This window comes from Melospiza georgiana, chromosome 3 (assembly GCF_028018845.1).
Source record: "Melospiza georgiana isolate bMelGeo1 chromosome 3, bMelGeo1.pri, whole genome shotgun sequence".
In the NCBI taxonomy this organism is placed as follows: domain Eukaryota; kingdom Metazoa; phylum Chordata; class Aves; order Passeriformes; family Passerellidae; genus Melospiza; species Melospiza georgiana.
In genome coordinates this window covers 22,536,692-22,551,648 of record NC_080432.1, presented here as the reverse complement: position 1 = coordinate 22,551,648, position 14,957 = coordinate 22,536,692, and the positions used below count along the sequence as shown (strand labels likewise).

Here is a 14,957-nt window from a genome sequence, read left to right as displayed (position 1 = left end):
AAGATTTAAAATTCATTGGCAGAAAAAGAACTGTTTGTGTGTTTGTCTAAAACTGTAAGACTTTTTTCCGGGTTGAGATTTCCCTGCCATTAAACTCAGTCATTTCACTTCATTTGACCCAGCTCAGACCTCTCTGCCTTTTGGAACATTTCAGTAGCTACAGAAGTGGTTAGATAATAGCTAACAAATAAAATACCAGCCCAGAGTAACTGGAACAAATAAGCTGTGTAGCACAAATGCTCACTGAAACTCAGCAGAAATCAGAGCTCTCTACAGAGCTCAGCAGGGCTGGAACAGCAGTCCTGATGTGAAGAATGGCAATTTGTCCACCTGCAGTTCTATAACTCCTCATGTAAAATCAGTAAATTGTCCCAGGTTTTGGTTTTTTGGGGTTTTTTTGTGTTTTTGGTTTTTTTTTTTTTTTTTGATAGGTTACCACTAAATTTTTTTGTAACTTGTCTGCAAAATGAAAAAGTTTTATTATGTCCTCCATAACATGAAGTTAAGGACATATAAACTGTTTTTTTATTATTATTATTATCATCATCCTCAATCTTCATGTTGTTGCTGGTATTTAGGGGAAGGTGGAGAGACTGTGAAAGCAATAGTTGTTGCCTTACTACAGAAAACATAATGCAAAAACAATATGTTGACTAAGTTTTGCATGCTAATAAATTTGTTATGACTTCATCCAATTATGGCACATTTAGCAGTTTGTATACCACAATGAAATCTGCAATTATAATTTTTATGTAACTTTATGTTCCAGACAAGATGATGGGATTGCTGCTCAGCAGCTCCTAATCAGGTTTACATTTTTATGTCCTATATGAAATTTGTGGCAAATTGCATCTTTCCATTTATTATTTAGCAGACAGGTGCACAGAAAGCAAAGCTGGTAGTGGCAGAGTGGGACTTCTTAGCCACTACAAACTGCAACATATTTGTACTAGGAAAAAAGCCCTATTTTATGCATAAATCTCACTAATTAGTAAAATCCGGATAAGCAGTATTTTCTGTGAGATATAGGCGTACCATATTCAAACTGTTTGTTGAATAGGCTCTTATTTGGAGCAGAGAACATTGGTTAGAAACATGCATATTATGGCCAGTCATCACAAAAATATTGAGTTATGGCTCTGTTAATAAAACTGCAGGGGCTTTGGCCATCCCTTGATTGAATTCTTGGTAGAGAAGTGTTGGCCACACAGCCCTGAGCACATCATCACTTGCCATGACGTGAATTCCTTTGCTGAAGGATCCCAGACTACAGCCTCTGAAGTGAAAACACAGAAGTAAAACAGCCCTAATAATTGTATTTTCAGCCTCCTAGAATTACTTGTTAGGATAGATAAGTTTCACCACCATTAGTGAGGACGTTGAGGAGTAGCTGTGGAGAAGCCAGTCTGGTTTGTGAAAAGGGTTAAAGGGGAAAAGCTGAACTGAACCATGGGGATATTTCAAATGGAGGGACAAATCCTTCTGTATCTCCTATTCCAACTGAAAAGAAAAACAATCATCAGACTCTCACTGCCAACAGCACTGTGCTTCTCTCCTTGAATTCCAGCCTACTGCTAGGAGCAGCTCAAATCCACACGGAGACTGCAGTATTATGGAGATTGAGCAATGCCTACCTGACTATTCATGGAAAAGGGTTATTCATAACACTAAGTGACTAAGACTAAAACAGAGAGACTGATATGCCAGAAGTTACAACTTCACTAACCCCTTTGGCTCAGGTATTTTCAAGTATGATAAAATGACAAGGCCGATGAAGGCAAATTAACAGCTTTTAAAAGTTGAGAGTGGGAGGATGAATGACATTTTGATGAGAAGAATGACAGATAAAATGATCCAGACAATTGGGATTATGCAGAACATAATTCCTGTGCCAATCCACAGTTTTTTTTTTTAAAAAAGCAGTAGCAGTTGGGATCTGACAAATGAAACAGTAAAACTGTTCTCAAATAAACAAAAATGAGGAGTGTAGCTGTGTGATGAATGCTAAGATAAAACAGGAAAGCTGAACACCAGCATGTAAAGCTAATGAAAATTTCTTGCTGAAAAACTAACATTCACATCCTTTTCCTGTACCATAGTGTGGACAGAAACAATAAGCTGTCAGAAAGTTTCATTTCACCTCTCCCATTCTTGCACCCACCAGCTAAATGACTCTGCGCGGCTCAGGACTACCCAACACTGCAGCCCCAGAGCTCAAACTACCTCAGAGAAGAATTATTCTAAATTTCATTGGCTTTCAGTGAGCTGTAAGCCTGAGAAAATATAAATACAGCTTTAATACCCAGGTGATTTGGAAAATTATTTAGTGCTATGTAACCAACATATTGCTTTAAAATTACCTTATAAAATAAAATAACACCCCCCTAAATGTCAATTTGTCTACTGAACAGCACTGCCTAACTACAGCAAGGAAACAACAGGCATGAATGAGCTCAGAGCCATAAGAGCTACTGCACTGACTCATACTGGACAGGACACTCTTGTTAAACTCAAGAATTTGTAAATGAGAATGAAGGAGCAGGAAATAAAATATCCCTGAATATCTTGATCATAATGTGTGAGACTTCTGTGAATGAAATATCTCCCTGAGAGGTACAAAACAGGTGTGACTGTACCTGTTGCTACTCATTTTTAAGAAAAATCATTCAATTTAAGGGAAGTTTGAAAATTACTCTGAAATCCTTTAATTGGAAAGTGAAAAGAAATAATCCTGAAGTATCATCATCAAACCTGTAAACTGGTTCCTGGAAGGATTCAAATGCCATCCTGCAGGTCTGTCAGACACTGAGACAAGTCATATATGCCTTTACTTCAGTTTAAGTAAATAATTCTTGCATGTGGGTATCAAGTTGTGTGACTTAAAATAGGAACCATGCATTTGCATATGAAGAAAAATTTCATTTGTCTTAGGGCTATGCAGACATTTGTCCTGCCCCAGATTTTGGCATCATACTAAGATGGCTCTTAGTTGCTATTTGCATGAATGCATTAATCTCAAATTAAATTGGTTTCTACTCGAGCTAAATATGTTACTGCACAACAAATAGATCTTAATTCTTTTACTATTAAGTGAAGTAGCAAGCACCAAAGATTACCAAATTACCTCAGACAACTAGCAGTGGGCGTGCTATCAAACAGCACAGAATTCAAGGGAATTCTGGGGAAAATTCTAAGGAAAACTAAGATATATCTATATGGCTGTTCACTCAGGAAATATAAAACCTAAACCAAACCAACAAAGAGGCAGGAATAATTAATTGGACTATCTAAGATTATTTTAAAGGATAGGAAATTTTGCAGCCCTTTCACTTCAATGATAAACATTGGGATTTTTACAGATGGTACATAGTATTTAACTAAACATAATTGAGGATAATTGAACCTTTGGAACAGATTGCCCACAGAAGTTGTGGATGTTTCATCCCCTGAAGTGTACAAGGCCAAGTGGATGGGGTTTTGAGCAACCAGGTCAAGTGGAAGGTGTCCCTGCCCATGGCAGGGGTTTGGGACTAGATATATCTAAAGGCCTCTTCCAACCCAAATTTCCCCATTTTTCACAGAGGAGAATTATTATCAAATCTCCACTCTTCAGCAGAATTGGAAATACATGGCCAAAACACTACCAAGTTTTTGTTTCATGGCAAATACCAGAATATCAAAATATCTTGTTTCTGGTTACAACTAAAACATACACTCTGAATAGGCTTGTCTTGCCAAAAAAAAAAAAAGAAATTTGAGACTGTTGTAGTTTATGTCTTCAGGCTTTATCCATCTACACAAAATTTCATACCACTAACAGAAACAAAAATAAATTCAACTCTATCTTCCAGTGCATGAAGGCAGCCTATAAGAAAAATGGAGAGGGACTTTTTACAGGAGCTGACAGTACATAGGGAAATGAATCCAAGCTGAAGTACACTAGGTTTAGATTAGATATTAGGAAAAGATTCTTTCCTGTGAGAGTGGTGAGGCACTGGAACAGGATTCCCAGAGAAGCTGTGAATGTCCCATCCCTGGAGGTGCTCAGGGCCAGGTTGGATGGAGTTTTGAGCAACCTGGTCTAGTGAAAAGTGTCCCTGACCACATCAGGGGGATTGGAACTAGATGATCTTTAAGATCCCTTCCAACCCAGGCCATTCTACAGTTCCATGACATAACACAACATTTTCAATATATTTTTATCTTACTGAGGGCAATGCTTAAGAAACAAACAATAGCAATACCTTCCTGCTAAGTGAAGCTGCACTTTCTTTGTCACAACACAGTTGCAGAAGCCTTGGAATGCCCTTCCTAGTCCATCCTCAGGTCCTCAGCCAAGCCATAACTTAGCTCAGACCATGACATGTGCTCCCATCTGATGTCTTGGAGCTGGCCCTTCCTCTCTGCCAACACCACCACGTGTAGAAAGGGCCCAATTCAACCTCTCCTTGCGATGCACAAAAGGGCTGTCCTGCTAGCTGGGGCTCTGGGGGACTGCAGCATGCAAATATGAAAGAAAAGAAAGTAATAAAAAAAGTTGACTAACCTAACCCACCTGAGCTCGGCTCACAGGGATCGATGTCCTCATCATCGCTGGGACATTCAGCCGAGGCCACCAGGATGTCATCTGAAGTCTGCAAAGAAAATAAGAGTCAAATAGATGTACTCGGATTGACGGAACATGTTGTAAGTTTCTCACTAGCATGTCTTTTTTTTTCTTTTTTTTTTTTTTCTTTGGAATTTATGCAAGGCCCAGAGCATTTCAGACTTAAAGTGTAATGGTGCAGTGACACTCTCCAACTCTGTATTAATGGGACTTTGCTTTTCAATTTGCACTTGTCAGGATTTCGAATTGTGTTAGATATCCAGTGTGGGCACTTACAAATTTTAATTTTTTTTTTTTATTTTTGTAATAAGGACAGAAAGTAGAAGGACAGAATATGTATATTGAGGCTGCTGGTCTTCCCTCTTTATCTGCAATATCTTTACTATGATATTACTGAGAACATTGAGGGCATTAAAATACAAGTCAAAATAATGAACTGCCTGCAGTGCAGCTGTTAAAACTATTATAAATGTAGTGATGTTTTCTCCATTAACTGCACTTGCTTTTTCAGATGTACAGTAAAAAAATAAAAGGAAAAGAAGCAAGCATATCTCTCACTGAGCTGAAAACTATTTAATGAAAAGAAACTCAAGGAAAGAAAACAATAATAAATGCATATACGCTAGAAATTATTATGGTATTTTCTTAAATAAGTGAAAACATCTTATTTTCCTTAAATAGGTGAAGCACAGTGTGAGTGCTATGATTAGAGCCAAAATGCATTTGGACAATTTTTTGTATAAAGAAATTATATAAATTAAGACAAAGGAGACAAACCAGTGGATGTATGGTAAAACAGACCATAAAAGTTCAGAAAAGAACTAGAGAATTCCTATCTACTGCTTCTTACAGTGCAAGAACAAGGAGATATTCAATGAAACACTAATGAAACACCGAGACAATCAATCAGTCAACACGAAAAAATTAGTATCTTTTTCAAACCACTTCTGAGAACAGTCATTTAGAGTAATTCAGGGAAATAATAGGAGGGAAATATAAACTGTCATGCACCTGGTCATTACTCAAGAAATTACTAAAGAGGTTAGGAAGATGCTTTTCCTATGGGTGAGGCGTTTCATAACTGTCCATCTCAAACTTCTGTTCACCTCACTGAAGGAAATACATGGAGACCATAAAATACTACATCATATTCAAACAAGAGGCTCAGGACGTAGCAGGCAAAAAGCCATTCTTGTATTCCTGTATGATAATTATGCCAACAGCCAATTTCAGTGAATGCAAAACTTTCTTTCTTTATATCTCCATGGGTATAGAGAAGGGACATAAAATGCAAGAAAGTTTTCCTTCATCAGTTTAAATCTGAAGACGTAAAAATTTTATAGCTGAGCAGCAGGGCCAAAGGCTAAGCAATGCTGTTTATCATTATTATTCTAACCAGAGTTTTAAAGTGAAGCATATTACAGTAATAGGCTTTACTCTGTCATGCTTCGAGAATATTAATGAATATAAGCTTTCAACACTTCTCTGAAGTAGGAAAGTGATACAGGAATACATTCATTAATATGTGAGGCATAACAAAGCAAAGCCCATAATAATAATAATCATAATATATTTTAGAGGTAAAAGACTGAGGCATAACGGAATGAAGTAACTTGCTGAAGGTAATCAAAAAGGCTATAGACAACAGCTATGTTTGGATGCCATAATCACAAAAATTATCTTTCCTTATAGCTGAGAAAATTTTTAGCTAGAGGAAACAACTGTAAACCTGAAATACTGCCAAAATTAGATTTGCAAGATTTAAAAAACACCCCAAAAAAAGCTTTTTAGTTGTCCTTCATTTCTACCAGTAGAAAACCAAAGTTGTAACAAAAGCCAACTGCAAACATCCTCTTGAATTTCCAATGTCCATTTCTTATCCCCAGATGACAACCATTTAAGCTTGAAAACCAGTAGCTTGGTCTCTTTGAGAAAAATTACCATTTTTTTTATATGAAGAAAAATTAACCAAGTAACCAACAAAGCCTGCCCATAAGAAAATATCTCTGTGCTGCAAACCACACAACCATCAGGCATAAAAACATAATAATAAGCACATAAAGTACCATGCATCTTCTGAAGAGTTTCAACTTGGTAAGTGAAGTCCCAGTGTCAAATTTTTCATTTCGCCCACAACACTGGACAAGAAAATACTTTTATGACCTGTAGCCAGAATTTTGAATATTTATCAATGGATCACTGAGAAGCTCTACACAAATACCATTAAACAGAGAGGATCACTTGCATACCCAACACTCACATCAAGAAATTGTCTCAGACCTACTGGTCTGACTGGAATTTTGATTTAGGAGTGCTTTGGCCCATGCACAGATGGGTCACCCTTGTAACTTGAATGACACAAGAAGAAATGATCAGGCAAATTTATGGGATTATTGCAGTGTTTCTGATTACCCTTGATACAGGACAGCATGGTAGGTCTTCAGGTAACTGTACTTCTTTGTACAATTTGTGGTATGTTCAAAATTCTGGTAATTCAAAATCACCAGAAAAATAATGCACTTTAAGTATTTTCATGTCTGAGAGATACTTTGCTCAGCTACTTATAAGGGACTGTCAAAACTGTTTTCATAAAGTGACACTAATTCCAATCTATAGAAAGAGTATTCATACTTCTACAAGAAGAAAGGGTTGTTCTTGAATGATAAAAAATGCATGTGTATTATGGGTACAGAAATGAATACCTTAAATAAATGTGAATATAGAATGTTGAGAAAGGCCTCATTAATGTCTCAGCATAGTCAATACTTGGTATAAACCTCATTTTCTTGCAAGCAATAATCAAGTATCAGTAGCTGAATAAGAAGCCAAGTGATAAGATGATGTGAAAAGTGTTTTTATTTAGAAAATATCTGAAGAAGAATTTGAGTTTTAGTACCAATTAAAGGAGGTGTCACAATCTGCCCTTATTCACCCCTTTCCCTAAATCCAAACAGCCTTTTGCTGCTACTCATACATATTTTCAGAGAAAAGGGCAAAGGAGCTATGAAAGGCAGGTGAGATAGCAGTGACCAAAATACAAATGAAAGCTATTGGTCTGCCTGACAGAATTCAAAATGTGATTTAGAATTAGCTAAAACACTAGATAATATAGAGAACACATAGATTAAACACTGTGGGCCAGTTACTTTCTGGAGTTATTTCTCCCGAAGAACTAATGTGAATTTACCTGAAGAGAGAGCAGAATTTAGACCTGAGGGTGTCAGACAGCCATGGGGTGCAGACCAATAATGCAAGATAGAGTAAAGTGTTTTACTGACTTGACATTATCTTTTCTTCATGCTTTTTAATTTGGATGGGAAGATTTGAAACAAATCAGTTCTCCTAAGCGAATTGCCATTGTTGCTAGCATGATGGCTAATTTACAGGACACTGCTTCAAGCACTCTCATTAATCAAGGATTTAAAAGTCAGTGGAAAATCCCTTATTTACAGTGAGTGCCTAATAGGATAACATCCAACTGGTATCATCATCATACACAATTGGATTAGAATGTCTTGGGTGAGTTGTTCAAATTCATTTAAGAGGTGATACTCCAGTTGTAAGAAATTAAAAAAAAATTAAAATAACAGGTGTACAGCATAAAAGGTCAGCCAGAATTTCTTTTAATTGCTTCTTCTTTTCTTTGTGCATTTTCAGAGATTTTTCAGATTCAATTTGCAGCTATGACTGTACGATTTAAAATGCAGTCCACTGTAAAATGTGGATTTTCAGAAAGTTGGACATCTGTATACACATCAAAAAGAGCTTACAATTAACATGGCAATGAAAAAATGGAGCCAAAAACCCCCACATTTAGTAAAACTAGAATTCATTGCAGAATCTTGGTTCTGACAAATATTCAGGGGTGTGGCCCCTACAGGAATAGGTCTTGCTTACATCAGCTACGTCTGCTTGCAAAAATAAAGAAATTGGGATTTGTCTCTCAGCCAAGAGATAGTTTAAAATACCACCAATCTGCCACCTTGCCTGAGGAAGGAAATGGTGACTATTTCAAGAAAGCTCCTGGCCAGATGAAAAAATGACGCTGTAGTCATGGCTTAAATGCAGTGACAATCTGTAGCTATGGATAAATATCAAGCTGCCTCAAAGGTTACTATCCCTGGTTCAAAACTAGTACCAGAAAATGTCTGTGCCCTTCTAATATTGATCTCTGAATGCTATGTCATTAAAAGAAATAATTGGAAATGAATAAACAATACAGGAAAGCAATTTTTTATTATTATTCATTTTTTTGCATGACTGAGATTAAATACACACCAACTTACTCCGTTTTTATGTATGAAGTCTACTATACCTGAGGGTATGAGAGAAATATGACCTAAAAATTAAATCAGCAATCTGAGCTGTGCATTCATTAACAGTATAATGGATCCTGCATATTTTCTGCTGTAGTATGGCACCAGCTCTCCTTTAATCATAGCACCCTACAGCTACTTTGAATATAGTTTATTCCTTTCTTGTTCAAGAATACACTTTATCCAATGAGAACTGCAAGCAAATCCAAATTACACAATAGCTAAAACTAGCAGTCCTAAATTATTACATGAATTATAACCAGCACAACCCCTTATGACTACTCTCTAAATTATTTCAGACGAGAACTTCAACTGTGTAACTCAGAATTACTCTTATTTATTTGTACAGCTCTGGTGCTGAATGCCAGCAGAGACCAGTGCTGTTGTGCCTGGTGCCAAAGGCAGCTGGAAAGCAAAGGTTCTGCTCTGAGGAGCTTTGAGATTGATTTTGGACAGCAAATGAGTGGGAGAGGGAGCAGAGGATGAGAAGGGTCAGGTGAGGATGCTACTGAGAGGCGCTGGCAGCTACACAGCGGCTCTGATCTAGCACATTTCCCAAAATTATGCTCCCATAGAGCAGGAAGGAAGGTCAGAAAGAAAGCAGGCACAGGAAAGCCAGGCAGGAGATGCTGTGGCTGGCCAAGGAGATGCTGGGAACAGATGGTGCCTGGCGAGCGCTGCCGAGGCTGCGAAGCCTCTCCGAGGAAACTCCGCGTGTTTGGGGGCGTCTGGTGAGCGTGGAGATGGGGACAGGCAGGGTGGCACTGACACAGGCAGGCAGCACCCATAGATAGGGCTGAGGGCATGGGTCAAGGCAGGGGAAGATGGAGCATGGCTGTTTTGGGAGGGGAACTAACAAAGGAAGTGAAAAATTATTGGTGAGTGTCACAGACATCTTTTCATTAAAATCCTTTCGTTAGGATTTTTCCTGCTGAAGCTGAGAAGTTTCAGCAACAAAGTGTAAACATTGGTTATCTGCTGCTGTGGAATGCAACAGGTGCATCTGTGATTGGCTCATGTTGGATGTGTATAGTTAATGGCCAATGAAGGTCCGAGCTCTCTCTGGGACAGAATCAGAGAAAGCTCCTTTGTTATTCATTCTTTTCTATTCTTAGCTTAGCTAGCCTTCTGACAACTTTTCTCCCTACTCTTTTTAGTATAGTCATAATGTAATATAAATCATAAAATAATAAATCAAGCCTTCTGAACATGAGATCAACATTCTCGCCTCTCTCTTCACCCTGAAGACCCTTGTGACCACTGTCACAGGTGAGGTCATGGGAGCAAAGGAGACAAGGTGGCAAAAGGGGAGGGACAGGTACCAGGGAGGTGATATCAAGAGACATGATTATGTGAAGATTAATGGGTAAGAATCCAATGACTGTTAGCAAATGGCTGTCTGAAAACATGCTTTCAGATGTAGACAAGGAAATTAAACCTCTAATTCTCCTTTTCCCCCTTTCTGTAATGCTTAATTATAATCTCTGCTTGCTTCATTTTTCCTCCTGAAAACAAAGCTTATTCAAATAATTGCAATTTAGTTCAGAGAGAATCAGCTACAAGTGATTTTTAAACATAAAGGTCTGCATCAATTTGGCAAAGCCTGTATAGCTACAGCCACAGTGTAAAGAAAGGTTTTGGAAACCTAACAGATAAACACTACTGTCTTCTTCATTAGCATATTTTTCAAGCTTTCCTTGAAAAATATGGTTCATGTAACACCTATATAAAGGAGCTCAGAGCAATCCTTTTGTACTTTTGTACTGGACACATTCATTTCTGAGACAGAAAGGGACTTTCCCAAAAACTAATCCCTTGCATATATTTTTTTCCCCCTTTTTCCCCTTTAAATGGACAAATAAAGAAACCTCCATCAATGGGAGTGCTGGAAGAAACCAACAGAGAATGAAACATCACAAAAGACTTCATGTGGAAAAACTCAGATTTCATCTTTTCAGGATGGGATTAACTGCACAATCTTCTAGCCAAGACTGCACAATTTGAATTTAATTCTCAGTGTAAGAAGCAGATCTTCGTGACTGGTTATTGAGACAGCTGTGGAAAGAAACTTGAATATGTCACATTAATCAGGTGTACTCCTCATCTGGTGTTAATAACCTGCCACTGCACAAGGCAGTTTGCTGGGGAAGAGGCAATAGTGATGTAACAGTAATATCTGGATGATTTGCTGTTTAGACAACTGCCTGGAACGTTGTATTTAACCTGCTATAGGTCAAACAAGTACATGTGCATCAATTGCTGCCTGTCCACCCACATCCAAAAAGTACCTTCTCAGCACTGTGCTGCTGAAAAATGTTATTTCTGGACATGGGTATTAAAATGCTAATATTTCAAGCACATGCACAATATTTATTAAATCTTTTGCTAACTGCTGACATGTTATTACCCTGTAATGTGAAAATACAGTAACTGAAAATCGAAACACTTTCTCAAAACTGGCTGAGATCTAATTAATACTACCATGTTATTTCTTGAATTGTCAGTGTTTGATGCTGGGAGAAAGCAAAAGCCTTGATTAATAAGTTCATCTCACAGGGAAAAAAAAAAAAAAAAGAAAAGAAACCTTGAGGATATAGAACCCAAATACAAGAAGGCCTTTAAGTTGGTGAAATGAGTGCTGTAGAAATTACACTCAGAGGTGTAGGAGAAAAGCTCAAGATGATGCCTCAGATGCCCTGCAGGGCACCTTCAGCCTCTGTCCTCAAATCCCAGCAGTGAGGGGAACACACCTGCTCCACAGAGCAAAACAGAGTCACCTCAATTCTTGCCTCCACTTCTCCACATACACACAGTTTATCTTTCCATGAAATAACCTTAAAATCCATGGTATTCATTCCATGCAGAAAGACTTTGGTGTTATTTCTCCAACCACCCTCTTCCACCCAAACATCTACATTCTCGTGGACAAAACTGCCACAAATAATGGGAATATATTTGAGAAATGGATTTATAGTAAAATAGTGTCAACAAAACTGTGTGCCTTTAAGATCAGAATTTGAATTTAATTGCTTTGGTCAAAGTCTTAGAGTCACTCATCTCATCTATAAAGAAGCAGAAGCAGAGCTGAGAAATCCACATGCTGGCAAAGATACAGCATTTTACCTGGAAAGATAGCCAGGCAGCACTCTGCACTAATCTTCAAAAATTAAAGTATTACTAATTAAAAAATAAGAAAATAATCCAAGCATCTTCCTATCAGGTCATATTCCTTTCCTCCTGCAACATATGGATTAAGTTAGTTTCACAGATGCAGACCAAAAGCAATTTCTATATTAATTTTATTTAAAAATATCACATTTCTTGTCCTCTTTTGAAACTTTTTGGATTTGATGTCTAGAAAATGATCCCATTGTTTTTCTTCTGTGTTTCTCTCCCAGTTGGGTCACAAATGAAAATGCTCACATCTCCATTAATACATTTTTCCCTGGCCAGTCTTCCATATTTAAAGGCTTTAAAATGAGTTACTTGATAGAACACTCCCTGTCTAACAGCAGGGGCTACTTTGGACTTTTATTGAAACAAGATGATCCTGCACTAGCTGTGGCTCTTGGAAGCACAGCAAGCAGCAGCCACACAGTGACAAAGTACCAAGAATGGGAGAAGGTTTATTTTTTGAGGTAATTTGATATTTGCATCAAGGAACAACTGATATTTACCAAGAATGTTGGACTAATGCTTCAAAGCAGTGCTGGCTGCAATCAAGAGTGAATTGTCCATCTCCCACACCCTTCCCATCAAGGCCAACTCATGCCATAAACCCCTGAGCATGAGGAGTCCTGTCAGCATCATGAATATCTTTGCATTGATTAAGACCTAAATTTGTTTTGCAATGCCAGATGAACACACCAGGGTTTGATTTCTTTTCCAAAAATAAAAAAATCCAGTATGGCATTGTCTTGCTTCTGACTGGTTCAGGAATATAGGTACAGTAAAAAGACAAAACTGCTTCTATCTGGCAACATTGGGGATGGCTGGGTGGGAATGAGCAAGGAATGAGCTCTCTACCATGTGTTCACTGCTCCCTTTGCTCCATCTCGCCCTCTCCCTCCCTCCTGCAGTGGGGCTGATGGAAACAGGAGCTCACATCCTGCTCAGGGCCCTTGGGAGCTGCTGGCTGACCCCTCAGCTTGGTCTGACCCAGAGCAATCCACATGAAGAGTCAGGCACAACTAGCCCAAAGCTAGTTTTTCTCTCATGCTGGATCAAAAAAAACCCCAAAAAAACAAAAATAAAACAAAACAAAACAAAACAACAAAACAAACAAACAAAAAAAAAAAAACAAACCAAAAAAACCTCACAAACGGAGAGATGTGGCGCAAAACTTTATCTCTTGATGGCACAAGACTTTATCTCTTGACAGCAGGCCCTGCTATGCAACATGCCAGTTACCAAAACCACGGGCACCTAATTGCATAATGCCTATTATTTATACTGTGCCATTTGTGAAAGCTGCCATGGCTGCTTGGATGAAGAACAAATGAGTCACTGCCTTACTCCTTTCTCATCTAACTTTTAGATTCACAGTGGTGTAACATTTCTGGTTCCAGAAATAGTTTTGTTGGCTGATTTTCGTTCTGCAATTACAAATAGTTCTGCCATGGATCATACTGATCAGAAGAAGCTGTGCTACTTTTCAACTTACCTGTTTCACCCTTATTTCCCCCAGGTAATGAAAATAGGTTGAAAACAAGATACAGATAATCTGTGAGTTCTGTAAAAGTCTCTTGTGTTTTCTTTCCAAATCCTTTCCAGAACATCCATATTCCTCTCCCATAAACACCACAGTTCATTCCAGAGCAAGAACAACAAAAATGCACTTTGATTTTTGTTTTGTTTTTACATTTGCACTGAGCCTAAAATATATGGAATAGAATGTGGTTGATGAAATGCAAACCTATTATTTTCTCCTAGGCGAGAAAATTATTTTGCCTCTAAGTACGAGGGAAATGTTTCTGGGCATTACGCTTTTATTTTCTGCTATCATTTTATTTTTAGCCATCTCTTTTGCTGAAGTAAACATTTTGGTCTCCATTAATTCTGAACTCACAAAACACAGAGGAGACAGTTTTGTATTAACTCAGAGAGAGACTCTGCTTATTAAATGGCAACATTACAACAGTGATAGCAAATCTTTTAATTTATATCCCTGTATTACCAATCATATGCACAGAGATTGTCGAATTTTTGGAATATGACTCTTGCTGCATTTGTATTTATCTCAGAAAACTCAGGCAGAGAATTATTAAAGCCTTCAAAATTGACAATTTGAGTTTTTTCAGGGAAGTGGGGTTGCTTTTAATTGACCATTGAGCTGCTAGTGTAGCCCTTTTTTGTTGCTGTTGTGGAACTTTGGGTTTTTTTGCAATTTAATCACAAGTTTTAAGACCACTCTTAGCAAAACTTTAGTAAGTCAGAGAAATGACTGAAATCAACATTGGACACTTTTAAGACTCAGGTGGGCTGGTTGATCCTTGAAGTCTCCTTCAACCTGGTGTTCTGTAATTCTGTGATTCACAGTGTTATGAAAATACACCAAAGTTAGAAAGGCACTAACTATGAACTACACTTCCATCTTTTTTTTACAGTTACAGTACTGCCAGTTTTAGTCACTGTGAGTCTCCCTGACTGTTAAATTGTGTTACACAAGAACATCTTGGTCTACTGATATCCACGGGAATTTTTTTACGAGTCTCAAAAGAGGGGAAGGCAAGGAAAGCCCTTCAGAAGGAATAATTTCTGAAACTCACATGGAGTCTCTGTTCTCACTCAGCACGTTTTCAGGGTGGAAAAAGCTTTCTTATCTTGTCAGCAACTGCTTAGGCTACTAGACTGCTTCTTAGCCATTTAGGTAAACCAGCCATCTCATCTTGCTCCAGAGACAAGTGAGAGATTGAGACAATAGAGGAAACATGGGGTGTTCTATTCAACACTGACCTACCCACACCATCTTCTTCAAGTTCATTTGAGCACATCTTAGGCTCAAGGCAAATTATTTTGAGTCAGTCAGATCAGGC

General features: G+C 38.0%; 1 protein-coding gene across 35 annotated transcripts in view; it reads right to left on the bottom strand.

Annotated features, from left to right (window-relative positions):
* Positions 1-14,957, bottom strand: part of NRXN1 (neurexin 1) — a 681,183-nt gene that overhangs the window by 14,641 nt on the left and 651,585 nt on the right. For 23 of the 35 annotated variants that reach the window (XM_058019627.1, XM_058019648.1, XM_058019633.1 and 20 more), the window contains one exon: positions 4,547-4,634. In XM_058019627.1, the coding sequence (XP_057875610.1) occupies positions 4,547-4,634 (88 nt within the window). The remainder of the gene's footprint in view (positions 1-4,546; positions 4,635-14,957) is intronic. The other 12 variants (XM_058019629.1, XM_058019649.1, XM_058019637.1 and 9 more) reach the window with 1 other exon arrangement.